Below are 14,246 nucleotides of genomic sequence, written 5' to 3'. Positions count from 1 at the left end.
GTTGTATTGTGCCCACAGCAAGTTCACGGTGAGAGTCGCCGAGCTGCCGCGTTGTTCTGTAGGTGGTCTATGATTTTGGAGCTCTAATCGAGCCTTTGCTAAACGGTATTGTGTCGAGTCAAACACTCAACTGCGCTCAGCAGCTTTCCGCCGAGGAGGTGCCGTGGATTGCATTTGCGTTGTGCCGGGCGGGGCTGGGCTCGCTCTCCGCGCAGTGCGCTCCTATTGGTCGATGGGCTTGTCAATCAGCGCTTCGCTGCCGGGGATCTTCCTGTGTGAGCTCGGCGCTCTGCGTGTATGAATGTGTGTGTGTGCGCGAGCGAGCGGAGTGTGCAGGGTTCGCAGGCGGCTCCGATAGGCGTGCAGGTCTCCCTTTGCACAATGGTCTTTGGATCTTAGAGCGCTCCCGTTCATCCGCTGCAAAAGGGGGGAGGGATGGGGGGGTAAAGAAAGAAGAGAGAATCTGCCCATACGACGAGAGAGAGACAAGAACAGGAATCCGGGCTGGGGAATTAAAAAAAGAAAGAGAGAGAGAGAGAGAGAGAAGCGGCAGTTCGAATTAAGACAAGGGAAAAAGGAAAGTGGAAAACGGATTCAGTGGGATCTGCAAAAGACGTAGGGTTTTTTCTTTTCTTTTCTTTTTTTTTCTTTCTTCCTTTTTTTGGGGAAAAAGATTACACTATTCATCATCATCATCCACGGTACAGCTCCACCACAGAAAGCAAAATGTCATCGTCGGGTAAAGACGGCAGCGGAGCTCAGCATGCCCAGTATGTGGGACCATATCGACTGGAGAAAACACTGGGAAAAGGGCAGACAGGTTGGTGCGATGTGTTCTACATCTTTTTACTGCATGACATCACGGAACCGCCGGCCGGCTCTGGTAGCATTAGAATCGCCGGGGCTGACGGAAGCGCGTCTCCTCCTCCTCCTCCTCTTTTTTTTCTGGATTAATCCTAGTTGCGTTTCATTGTAATTCACCGCGCTGTGTGTCTGCTGCCGGTGATAAACAGCCTCGCGATTGCTATTTGGCTTTTCTTTCTTATTGTAATCATGAGAAATAATTTGGTATTCGGGCCGGGTGTTTTGGATTTGCATAATCTCTTAATTGTATCTTTCCTTTTTAGTGTTGGAGATGCTGCTGTGTTGTGTGGGTTGCTTTTCTCATTAAAATGTGCTTGGCTATGCCCTTTTGCGGAAAGTGTGTTTAACTGTATGTTGGCAAACTTGTGCACGTATGAGGATCCGCATCTTCAAATATGCTTCGTAATGCCTTGTGATGAGGGGCTGCTGGCTGAAGGGAAGTGTGTGGTGCTGAAGTGGCCGCTTACCTTTGACACGAGGTCTGTTCATAGCACTAACGGCTTTTTTCTTTACATATGGATGACACGAACTGTGCACATGTGTAATTGTGGGGATGGAATCACGGACGGCGAAAATGCAAGCGCTTCATCTCATCCGTGATGGCAGGTGCAGCTGCTTTACGATCTTTACGAGCAATTACATTTTTAAAGGCTGCAGGCGAGCTAGTCCGCCGGTAAAAGTAAAAAAAAAAAAAGAGGAGCTCAGCGTGCACGCCATCAGTGGAGTGCGGCAGGAGGAAAATGACCAAAAAATAGAGAGAGACACACAGAGAGAGAAATAAGGTCGCCCCGGCAACAGAACAAAGTAAGACTTAACCCCAATACCACCCCTTCCCCCCCAAAAAAAGGGCATGTTACGAATAATAGGGGACAATGCGGTGTAGCTACGTATGTGGGGGTTGTGGCTCATCAGAGGGTGAGAAAAGGTGATGCAATGGCTCTTAAAAAAAGAAAGAGACCCCCTGAAATGCAGAGAAAAGGGAGTGCGGTGTCTCTCCTTTACTGAGCGTGTGTGTGTGTATGAGGGAGAGAGAGAGAAAGATGCCCATCTGGTGTCTAAAAAAGATTCAATAGGCGTTACCTTCACTCGCAGCTGCCGCTACTAAGCTGTGCGGGATGAATGGACGGGCTTAGTGAGGGGCTACAAAAGCGGCTGTCCGCAGTTATACCGGCATTTCAGTGCACCTGCGTAAATCTATCTATCTATCTATCTATCTATCTATCTATCTATCTATCTATCTATCTATCTATCTCTGCATGAACATCCTCACATGCCGCCGTTTCCCTATCATCGCGATCAGACGTGCCTGCCGGGAGCAGCGGGTGAAGTGCTTTAAAGTCATCAAACACAAGGATCTCAATGCAGGAACTGCATGGCATTACGAGCGGGAAGAAACAGAAGGGATTGGGATTGTTTTAAAGCCTTACCTGCTGTGTCATCATCACATCGATGGCACCCTTCTGCTTCTTTTTTTTGTAATTATTTGGGACAGGTCAAACAATAAACGTCTAGATTTAATATGCATGTGTTTAAAAAAACCATAATAATAATAAAAAGATGAGCGGCAAACAAGTGACATGCATGTCCAATACATGGCGACACGCAATGCTGCAAGTGAACATCTTGTCAAACAACCACAACGACTGGGCTTAGCTAAAAAATACAGAAGTGGGTTTTTCTCAATGGGGGCGTTTATATATCTGTTTAGAGTGTTCGGTACGTACGGAGTAGTCGTGTCGTCTTCTAACAAAGTCGTCATTTTTCAAAAGGTTGTCAAGCAATTAAGTCCTCTAGAATTAGTCAGGCTTGTGACAGAAAACCGTAATAAAGACATTTCAGGAGCGTTTGCGCTCTAAGCGTCTTCCTTCCTGGTCTTGTAATACTAGAGGCACGTTTTGGAAAATTTGAAGATAATGCTAAGTCACAAAATACGTTTTTTGGAAGTATTTTAGTTTGCTAGAAGTCTTGCGAAGCGAGCGAAGGAAGTACCAAAGCGTGTGGTGATTCTTTGTCTGTCTGTGTGTGTTATGGTATACAGCGTGTATATCCAGGGAGTAATGTGCATGTTACATATACTTCGATATTTATAGGCAACAATACAAAGAAACAGAGGAAGGATGATTTGCAATAGTAATTGAGTAAAAGGTGAAATGGTACTGGGGGCTTAGTTAACATGTTTGTCATTAATGTCTAGTAATGAAACAAAACATTGGAATACACAGTGGGACAAACATAACTGGAAGACCCTTTTATGTGAGTCCCCTTGCTCCACATCTACTAGGCTACTTTGTAATGGCCATTGAGTCCCAGCCACTTGTGACCAATTTGTTTTGTATGTCCATAAATGCACATTTTAAACACCGTTCTCTGTTTGAGAGATGCCTAGAAAAGGCCGTATCTGTCTGTCTGTATTTCTATCTATCATATAGCGCCTTTTCTATCTATTGATCTGATATATAGTGCTTTTCATATTCATCTATCAACAGTGTATGATACACAGTATAGTACCTTTCATATCAATTGCATGTATATGTTTATTTATCTGATATGGAGTACCGTTTGTATCTGATACATAGATAGACAAATGGCATTACTCACTATCTTTCTATTAGGATTGGGATTTTATAGTATACATACAGTATATAGTATAAAAACTGTTTTTAAATAATATTTGTATCTTAAGGTCACTGGTATTGAATTTTTTTTGTGAATCATATTATGCTACATACAATGTTTGAAATGTGCTAAATAAGTAAATCTGTTAATATTTTTTGACATCAACCAGTAATATCTATTATATAGTACCTTACATATCTATCTATCTATCTATCTATCTATCTATCTATCTATCTATCTATCTATCTATCTATTATATAGTGCCTTTTATATCTATATGTCAATCTATCATGTTTTTTCATATATTTTTTTATTTTTTTTAAAACTTCAAAAAATATAAACAAGAACAAACTTTAATATTTTAAAGTAAAAATACATCAAACAATTTTATATATAATCATTTCCAATATCTTTTTTTCTTCTTACATAGTCAAAGAAATGAATAAATATTTTAAAAAAAAAATCAAAATATACCTTAACCCCTTGTACCCCTTCACACCATTTCAAACAAATGTTTCAGTCTTATCACCACTGCTGTTCCTACATTTCATCCTCTTTGTTTATGCAAACAATAAAACTAAAGCACAGTAAGCGCACATTTCCAATATTGTTAACATAACATTATACATAGTTCCTATCAATTATATAGTACCTTTCCTATCTATCTATCTATCTATCTATCTATCTATCTATCTATCTATCTATCTATCTATCATATAGCGCCTTTCATATATCTATCTCTCTATCTATCTATCATATAGCACCTTTCATATCTATCTGTCTATCATATAGCACCTTTCATCTATCTATCTATCATATAGCACCTTTCATATATCTATCTATCTCTATCTATCTATCATATAGCACCTTTCATATCTATCTGTCTATCATATAGTGCCTTTCATCTATCTATCTATCTATCTATCTATCTATCTATCTATCTATCTATCTATCTATCTATCTATCTATCTGTCTGTCTATCATATAGCGCCTTTCATATATCTATCTATCTATCTATCTATCTATCTATCTATCTATCTATCTATCTATCTATCTATCTATCTATCTATCTATCTATCATATAGCACCTTTCATATCTATCTGTCTATCATATAGCACCTTTCATATCTATCTATCTATCTATCTATCTATCTATCTATCTATCTATCTATCTATCTATCTATCTATCTATCTATCTATCATATAGCACCTTTCATATCTATCTGTCTATCATATAGCGCCTTTCATATCTATCTGTCTATCATATAGCACCTTTCATATCTATCTGTCTATCATATAGCGCCTTTCATATCTATCTGTCTATCATATAGCACCTTTCATATCTATCTATCTATCTATCTATCTATCTATCTATCATATAGCACCTTTCATATCTATCTGTCTATCATATAGCACCTTTCATATCTATCTATCTATCTATCTATCTATCTATCTATCTATCTATCTATCTATCTATCTATCTATCTATCTATCTATCATATAGCACCTTTCATATCTATCTGTCTATCATATAGCGCCTTTCATATCTATCTGTCTATCATATAGCACCTTTCATATCTATCTGTCTATCATATAGCGCCTTTCATATCTATCTGTCTATCATATAGCACCTTTCATATCTATCTATCTATCTATCTATCTATCTATCTATCTATCTATCTATCTATCTATCTATCTATCTATCTATCTATTTTTACATAGAATCCTATTTCCACACAGATACTCTTTAGGCCTGACACTTCTCCTTCATGTAGTTTTTTACTTTCCTGTTTGTTTTTACCCTCGGTTTTCCCACTCACACTCTTAAAAATGAAGGTGCTAGTGAGGTTCTTCAGAACGATGCCATAGGAGAACCAGTTTTGGTTCCCGAAAGGCCCATCCACATGAAGGTTCCAGAAAGAAGCTTTTATTTATTTAGATGTGTAACAGGCTCCCCACAGTAAATAACAGTGAGCAGATGGTAACAGATTTGTGAAATACCAGTGGGTCCTGATTTTAACAGGACTCTTGCTCTCAAAAATCCTGATTCTTTAATGGCATGTTATGGTTCTTCACTAGATTGTGTGTTCCCCCCCATAGCACCATTGTTTGACCAAGAAATGTTTCATTATGGGAAGAGTTCTCTGCATATGAAGTTGGTTGTTTGTGCTTTAAAAAAACTTCCTAATAATGTTGGAAAAAAAGTAGTTCTTTAATGTATGGAAAGCCAAATAGCAGGACGTTAACAGATAAAAAATAAAAACTGAACGTAGCCTGTGTTATTATACGCAGCAAGTTGTTTCTAATCATAAGCCAGTGACATTTCTCAAATGTGTTGCCACCTCTTTACTGTATGGCGCCTGTTAAGGATCTACATAAATACATTTCTTTCAGGAACTTTCATGTGGATGGGTCTTTCAGGAACCAAAAATGTTTCCCCTATGGCATTACCCTGAAGAACCTCTCTGGCACCTTTTACTTTTAAGAGTGACACACAGACTAATCTCTTATTGTCCTACTTGTCCGCCTTCCACACATTGAAGATTTCATTTTTTTTCTTCCTATCTATGGAAGTTTTTTTTTCTTCCCCAAAACATAAAGAACGAACTTATTATGTAAAGATGACTTCCCGGAATAAAACGGTGTTTGTTCATGCAACGGCGCTGTGAGGAGCCACACAACCCCGTGAAGAACCGAACCATACGGTGCCATTAAAGCACCCTGACCACCGCACGCCAGCTCTGCAGAATTCATGTTCACGACGCACGTCTTTCTGTGTTTCGCCGGCATTGTTTTAAACTATTTTGATTGAAGTAGTATATGTATGTGTGTTATGCATTTGGTAAAGTACCTTCATACAAATAGATTTTGTATTATTTTGTTGTTTCATTTCTTCATTATGTGTTGTCGTTTGTACCTTTTTTAGATATTTTTTGTCTCACAGAACGGTCCCCGTAATCCAGCTTTTATTTTTTATTGTTTATTCCTGAAATCCACCTGTATTATTTATAGGGAGAAAAAACAAAACAAAAAATAAAATAAAACAAAATGAAAACAAAGTATCGATGTCCCAGTCTGGGCGCTTCTGTTAACTGTGCTGACTCGGACCAGGACAGGATTCGGACCCCGGCGCTTCATTTTATTTATTCATTTATTAATTAATTTATGTATTTATTTATTTATGTGTTTGTTTATTGTCTGCCTCTGTAAGCTAAGCAGTCGAGCGGACAGTCCTCCCCGACCAAATCCTTCACAGGCGCTCGTCTCTTTCTGTGCTTTCACGTGTCGGACTGGCTCTCCGGGATCGGACTCCATCAGCTCCATCCCAGTCTCTCTTTGTCTGTGTATTTGATTGTCGGCCGATCCTTTTCATGGCCGAGTAATGAAAAAGGGGGCGAGGTGTATTTTGTGTCATATACACTCGTTTGTGGTTTTATTGACCCATCATCACTCATAACTTGCTTAGCCGTGTTGAACACAAGCCCGACTATTTATAGCCGCCAGGAATCTTTCGGGAATTGTCCGCCCCACCGTATTCTACTGTACTGCATTTTGATTATGTGATTAAAGAAAGCGTGTGTGTGTGTGTCTGTGTCCGGTCCGTGAAGGCAGACTTAAGTCAAAGTCACATCGTCCCCGAGTTTTCTCACCTGCGATGTACATGCGCACCCCCCACAACAACAAAAAACCGGCTCTGCGCACAAAGCAGGATTAGCGAGTCACTTTAATGGTGGGGGTGGTAGGGGGGATTTTGGAGAGAGCGGCTCATGCCAGAGCCTGGCTGCCTGTGCCTTTGTCTAATGACTTGCTGTCACCTCTCGGGGATCAGTTGGCATGAGACGACGCTGGTGACTTTAGGCTGGGGGAGGTGAGGGCGCCCGCTGGCTCTGATTTTAATTGTCTTAATGTCGTTTTGCCTTCACACTTGCCAAGTTCATGGAATTTTAGACGAGTTCTTAGATTTGTTAAAAAAAAAAAAAACAATTCTATTCAAATAATTTATTATTGTGGGCGGCACGGTGGCGCAGTGGGTAGCGCTGCTGCCTCGCAGTAAGGAGACCTGTGGTTCGCTTCCCGGGTCCTTCCCGCATGGAGTTTGCATGTTCTCCCCGTGTCTGTGTGGGGTTCCTCCCACAGTCCAAAGGCATGCAGGTTAGGTGTATTGGTGATCCTAAATTGTCCTTAGTGTGTGTGCCCTGTGGTGGGCTTGTTCCTGCCTTGAGCCCTGTGCTAGCTGGGATTGGCACCAGCAGACCCCTGTGGCCCTGTGTTAGGATATAGCGGGATGGAAAATGACTGACTGAGTGTTGTCTGTATTAAATAAATATTTTCAAATGAATTCACTTTTACAGAATTTTTTTTTAGCTTGTATTAAATCATTTTCAAATGATTTTACTTTTGCTTCACTCATAACACATTAAAATCCTTGCCTTATGTTTTTAACTTATGTCTGTACTTTTCTATAATATATTGGTCTGGGTGTGTAGGGGGCATGTATAAATGTGTGTATGCATATATATATATATATATATATATATATATATATATATATATATATATATATATATATATATATATATATATATATATAATTTGCCGTTGGAGATCCACAAAGGGAGAAAAAACGAATCACGTATCATAAAATAGTTTTATTCCTGAGCTTTCAACCCCTATCAGGGGTCTTCATCAGAGGATAATGCTTAGACTTACAAGAATCAAAGGCAATATATAGCAACACATTCAGTATGGGGGGGTTGATGGGTTGGTGACTAAGTCGACAGGACACACATTCAACTGGGACAACGTAAAAGTAAAATTTAAGGCCAGTACAAAAAGCGGCAGAGAGTTGGCCGAGTCTTGGCTATCAGATGAAAACGCCATCAACAGACACTTGGACATAAACCCAGCATATGCCAACTTAAGAAGGACATGTACACAATAATTAAACTATACAACCCCCCCCCCCCTTGATCATACTGACTTAGTCACCAAACCCCCCCCTCATACTGAATGTGTTGCTATATATTGCCTTGAGCATGGGAAAGGCGCTATATAAATAAAATGTATTATTATTATTATTATATATATATATATATATATATATATATATATATGTATATATATATAGTAATATTGAGAGAGATTTTAAGAGTGTCCTGTATTTGTAATTTTCTAATCTGGCAACCGTAGATGGCGTAAACGTAGACTCCGGCACCCCCTATAGCTGGTTGGATAATGACTGACTGACTAATAAAAAAATAATAATAATGCAGGGCGCTGTAAACAGTCAGTCAGTCATTTACTAACCTGCTTATTCCTGAGCAGGGTTGTCAGGGCAGTTTATTGGGTGCCGGAGTCTATCCCAGCTAGCACAGGGCACAAGGCAGGAGCAAACCCTGGACGGGGCGCCAGTCCAACACACACAGGCCAGTTTAGTTTCACCCACCCATCTACGGTTGCCAGATTAGAAAATTAGAAATACAGGACACTCTTAAAATCTCTCTCTCTATTACTATATATATACATTTATACATGCCCCCTACACACCCAGACCAATACAGTATATTATAGAAAAGTACGGACATAAGTTAAAAACATAAGGCAAGGATTTTAATTTGTTATGAGTGAAACAAAAGTAAAATCATTTGAAAATGATTTAATACAAGCTAAAAAAAAATTCTGTAAAATTGAATTCATTTGAAAATATTTATTTAATACAGACAATAGTCAGTCAGTCAGTTTCCAACCCGCTATATCCTAACATAGGGTCACGGGGGTCTGCTGGTGCCAACCCCAGCCAGCACAGGGTGCAAGGCAGGAACAAATCCCCGGGCAGGGCGCCAGCCCACCGTAGGGCACACACACACATACACACCAAGCACACACTAGGGACAATTTAGGATCGCCAATGCACCTAACCTGCATGTCTTTGGACTGTGGGAGGAAATCCACGCAGACACTGGGAGAACATGCAAACTCCACGCAGGGAGGACCCGGGAAGTGAACCTCAGGTCTCCTAACTGCGAGGCAGCAGCGCTACCCACTGCACCACCGTGCCGCCCAATACAGACAACAGAGAAATATTATTATTATTTAATACAGGCAGTTAGGAAAACAGTGAGCCGTGGCAAGTAGTAACAACACAGTTTATTGACCCCGTATGTTGCAATGTATGATACGGAACTGCACAGCAGCGCAGCTGGAGAACAAAATGGTAAGAGCGTTGCTGTCCTCCGCCAACCATAGCCACAGAACAAGCTGCAGACAGGCAGCAAACATTCGTTTCCTTGTTACATTTTTTCATCAAGAGAATCTGAGAAAAGAAAATATAATTACTTATAAAGTTACAACTAAGTAGATAGATAGATACTTTATTAATCCCAAGGGGAAATTCACATATTCCAGCAGCAGCATATTGATAAACAACAATATTAAATTAAAGACTGATAACAATGCAGGTATACAGACAGACAATAACTTTGTATAATGTTAACGTTTAACCCCCCAGGTGGAATTGAAGAGTCACATAGTGTGGTGGAGGAACGATCTCCTCAGTCTGTCAGTGGAGCAGGATGGTGACAGCAGTCTGTCACTGAAGCTGCTCCTCTGTCTGGAGGTGATCCTGTTTAGTGGATGCAGTGGATTCTCCATGATTGACAGGAGTCTGCTCAGCGCCCGTCGCTCTGCCCCAGATGTCAGACTGTCCAGCTCCATGCCAACAATAGAGCCTGCCTTCCTCACCAGTTTGTCCAGGCATGAGGCGTCCCTCTTCTTAATGTTGCCTCCCCAGCACACCACCGCATAGAAGAGGGCGCTCACCACAACCGTTTGATAGAACATCTGCAGCATCTTATTGCAGATGTTGAAGGACTTCAGCCTTCTAAGGAAGTATAGTCGGCTCTGTTCTCTCTTACACAGCGCATCAGTAATGGCAGTCCAGTCCAGTTTATCATCCAGCTGCACTCCCAGGTATTTATAGGTCTGTACCCTCTGCACACAGTCACCTCTGATGATCACAGGGTCCATGAGGGGTCTGGACCTCCTCAAATCCACCAGCTCCTTGGTTTTGCTGGTGTTCAGTTGTAGGTGGTTTGAATCGCACCATTTAACAAAGTCCTTGATTAGGTCCCTATACTCCTCCTCCTGCCCACTCCTGATGCAGCCCACGATAGCAGTGTCATCAGCGAACTTTTGCACGTGGCAGGACTCCGAGATGTATTGGAAGTCCGATGTATATAGGCTGAACAGGACCGGAGAAAGTACAGTCCCCTGTGGCGCTCCTGTGCTTGCTGACCACAATGTACCGTAAGAAGGTAGTAAAAATATATTTTTATTATGAAATTTGAAAATGAACTAAATACAGGAAATTTGGGTGTCCCTGAAAGGTCAGTACGGGACAGGGGACAAAATTATCAAATATGGGACATGTCCCGTATATAAGGGATGTCTGGCAACCAAACACCTACCTAACCTGAATGTTTTGAGGACTGTGTGAGGAAGTCCATGCAGCAGACACACAGAGAGGAGCCGGGATGCGAACCCTGGTCTCAGCAGTACTACCACTGCGTCACCGGGCCGCGCTATAAGCAGGCAGCCGTATAATAAAACACAAAGCACCCTGCAATGCACATCAGTGCTCAAAAGTTTGGAATCACCTAGTAATTGTCATATTTTTGATAGAAATTGATGCTTCTTAAATCAAGGTATTGTTGGATTGATTTAAAACTACAGCCTAGATGACTACTATAATGGCTTGTGACGGATGGCCCGGCCGGGACGTCCCTTCTGCATATATTCCAGGGAAACAGTAATGGGCTGTACACTATCTCCCCCTGGGTGGCAGTGGCGGCTCAGATTCCTGCAGGGCTCCATGGGAGATGAAGTCCTCCACAGCCCTGTTGGGACCCGGGGTGGCCACCATGGGGTGCTGTAAGGGTTCCTGAGCCTGTCTGGACGGTTCTTCAGCCACACCCCGGAAACGGGTGATCAAGAACCTGGAGCACTTCCGGGTGGACTATAAAAGGAGCCAGCAGCCACGGAGAAGTGGTGGTGAAGAGTGTGTTTTGTTTTGGTGTTTCTGTTTGTGCTTTCTGGAACTGTGCTGTGCCTGTGGGACACGGGGAAGACGAAGAAAAATGAATATTTGTGTTATTTTTACGTGTGCCTCCCTGTCTCTTTGTGCCGGGTCGGGCGCCTATATGGCTCCATGACAAGACAGAGATACAGTTCCGTCTCACAATTAAAACAATGCAAACATACCTTCCTCTCAAAGGAGTGCGCGTCAGGAGCAGATCATGTCACAGAGATAGAGAAAAGCAAACAAATCAATAGGGCTGTTTGGCTTTTAAGTATGCGAAGCACCGCGGCACAAAGCTGTTGAAGGCGGCAGCTCACACCCCCTCCGTCAGGAGCAGAGAGAGAGAGAGAGAGACAGAGAAAAACAAACAGTCAAAAATCAATACGTGCCCTTCAAGCTTTTAAGTATGCGAAGCACCGTGCAGCATGTCGTTTCAGGAAGCAGCTGCACAAAAGATAGCAACATGAAGATAATCTTTCAGCATTTTTAGACGAGCGTCCGTATCGTCTAGGTGTGCGAACAGCCCCCCTGCTCAATCCCCCTACGTCAGGATCAGAGAAAGTCAGCGCAAGAGAAAGAGAAAAGTAAGCTGAGTAGCTTCTCAGCCAGCTGCCATTAGCGTCCCTTGTATGAAATCAACTGGGCAAACCAACTGAGGAAGCATGTACCAGAAATTAAAAGACCCATTGTCCGCAGAAATCCGCGAGCCAGCAAAAAATCCGCGATATATATTTAAATATGCTTACATATAAAATCCGCGATGGAGTGAAGCCGCGAAAGGCAAAGCGCGATATAGCGAGGGATTACTGTATTCACATACAACTGCAAAGCCCTATTTTCAGTAGCCATTCCTTCAATATCCAAATGGTAATCTCCCTATGTTTATCCTCAATGAGTCATTTAAAACTCAAATTGGTTATTAGAGAAACCTTTATGATTGCGTTCACACCACTGAAACTTGATCTTCTGTTCACTTGGGTTGCAAAGTAGACTGGCATTCATAAAGTTCAGTTCTGGGTTTAGAAACGGACTAAATGAAGAGGCAGGCTCAAGAAACATGTCAGCCCACTGGTTTGCCAAATGAAGGTCATTCCATGTGACTGGATGCCAATAAAAGGTAACCGGCATTGGGTTTTTTTGGGTAAAGCGTATTATGCTACATACAATCTTTGAAATGTACTAAATAAGTAAATCATATTTCATACAAAGCATATTTTATACAATTAATAATTCTTTACATTTATATAGCGCTTTTCATAGTGAATGGGGAGTCACTTCAGCCCCCACCAATGTGCAGCTTACACCAGGATGAGGCGATGGCAGCTGTTTTTGTGCCAGTTTACTCAACACACATGAGCTGTTAGGTAGAGAAAGGGTGAGAGAGAGAGAGAGACAATTAGAGAACTGGGGGATGATTAGGGGGGGGCAAGATGGCCAGGCCATGATGGGCAATTTAGCTTGGACATCGGGGTACACCCTGCTCTTTATGAAGAATGCCCAGGGATCTTCAATAACCACAGGGAGTCAGGCATGGGACATTGGGATCCACATTCAGACCACAGGGTAAGCGCCCCCTGCTGGCTTCACCAGCACCTCTTCCAAAAGCAACCCAAGCTATTCCTGGTTGACCTGCCAACTCAGCACAGTACTGTACTGGCAGGGCCTGAACGTGTTTAGCTGCAGGTTGGGTGACTTCTTCTGAGGTGCAGGGGGTACGGCTGCTGATACAGTCTTGAGATAGGGAGCAAACTGAAACTAACCAGGATGTGTGTAGTTTCTGAGTGATTCCAAAGTTTATTTTTTACAATAACACCCTTAAACCTGCTTAACTGAGTTTAGTAGCACGCCGGGCAGTCTTAGCTGCATGGGGCACAAAGCAAGGAAACACATCTGGAGTGCAGCAGCAGACCATCACAGGGCCCAGTCCACTCAATCATACACACACACACACACACACAACCAATTGAGAAAAGCCAATCACCCTGATGAATGTATATTTGGAGATTGGAGAGACCAGTGCAAGCACAACACTCTGCTGGGACAATGACCTTTGGTGGGGGGGGTTTGTGAACCCTGTGAGGTGGCATCACTACCTGGCATGCCTTTGTATAATATCAGTGGATTAGCAATGCCAAATTGGCCCCTGGTGTGTATGTGTGTGTGTGTGTGTGTGTGTGTATGTATGTATGTATATGTATATTCACCCTGGTCCCCCATACAATACAATACAATTTATTTTTGTATAGCCCAAAATCACATAAGAAGTGCCACAATGGGCTTTAACAGGCCCTGCCTCTTGACAGCCCCCCAGCCTTGACTCTCTAAGAAGACAAGAAAACCATTGTAGGGAAAAAATGGAAGAAACCTCGGGAAAGGCAGTTCAAAGAGAGACCCCTTACCAGGTAGGTTGGGTGTGCAGTGGGTGTTAAACAGAAGGGGGTCAATACAACACAATACACAGAGCAGAACAAATCCTCAATACAGTATAAAAATAAAAATTTTACAAATATGGAGCAGAATTTAACAGTAGATGATATCACATAATGGGCGGCATGGTGGCACAGTAGGTAGTGCTGCTGCCTCGCAGTAAGGAGACCTGGGTTCGCTTCCCGGGTCCTCCCTACGTGGAGTTTACATGTTCTCCCTGTGTCTGCGTGGGTTTCCTCCCACAGTCCAAAGACATGCAGGT

General features: G+C 42.1%; 1 protein-coding gene across 19 annotated transcripts in view; it reads left to right on the top strand.

Moving 5' to 3' along the window:
* Positions 1–264: 264 nt before the first annotated feature.
* LOC114647337 (serine/threonine-protein kinase BRSK2) overlaps positions 265–14,246 on the top strand; it is a 1,001,270-nt gene continuing 987,288 nt past the window's right edge. For 4 of the 19 annotated variants that reach the window (XM_051923430.1, XM_051923431.1, XM_051923428.1 and 1 more), the window contains exon 1: positions 265–820. In XM_051923430.1, coding sequence (XP_051779390.1) covers positions 727–820 — 94 coding nt within the window. In that variant the 5' untranslated portion in view covers positions 265–726. The remainder of the gene's footprint in view (positions 821–14,246) is intronic. The other 15 variants (XM_051923436.1, XM_051923434.1, XM_051923432.1 and 12 more) reach the window with 7 other exon arrangements.

Source organism: Erpetoichthys calabaricus, chromosome 2 (assembly GCF_900747795.2).
Source record: "Erpetoichthys calabaricus chromosome 2, fErpCal1.3, whole genome shotgun sequence".
Lineage (NCBI taxonomy): Eukaryota > Metazoa > Chordata > Cladistia > Polypteriformes > Polypteridae > Erpetoichthys > Erpetoichthys calabaricus.
This window is presented reverse-complemented; position numbering and strand designations above follow the sequence as displayed.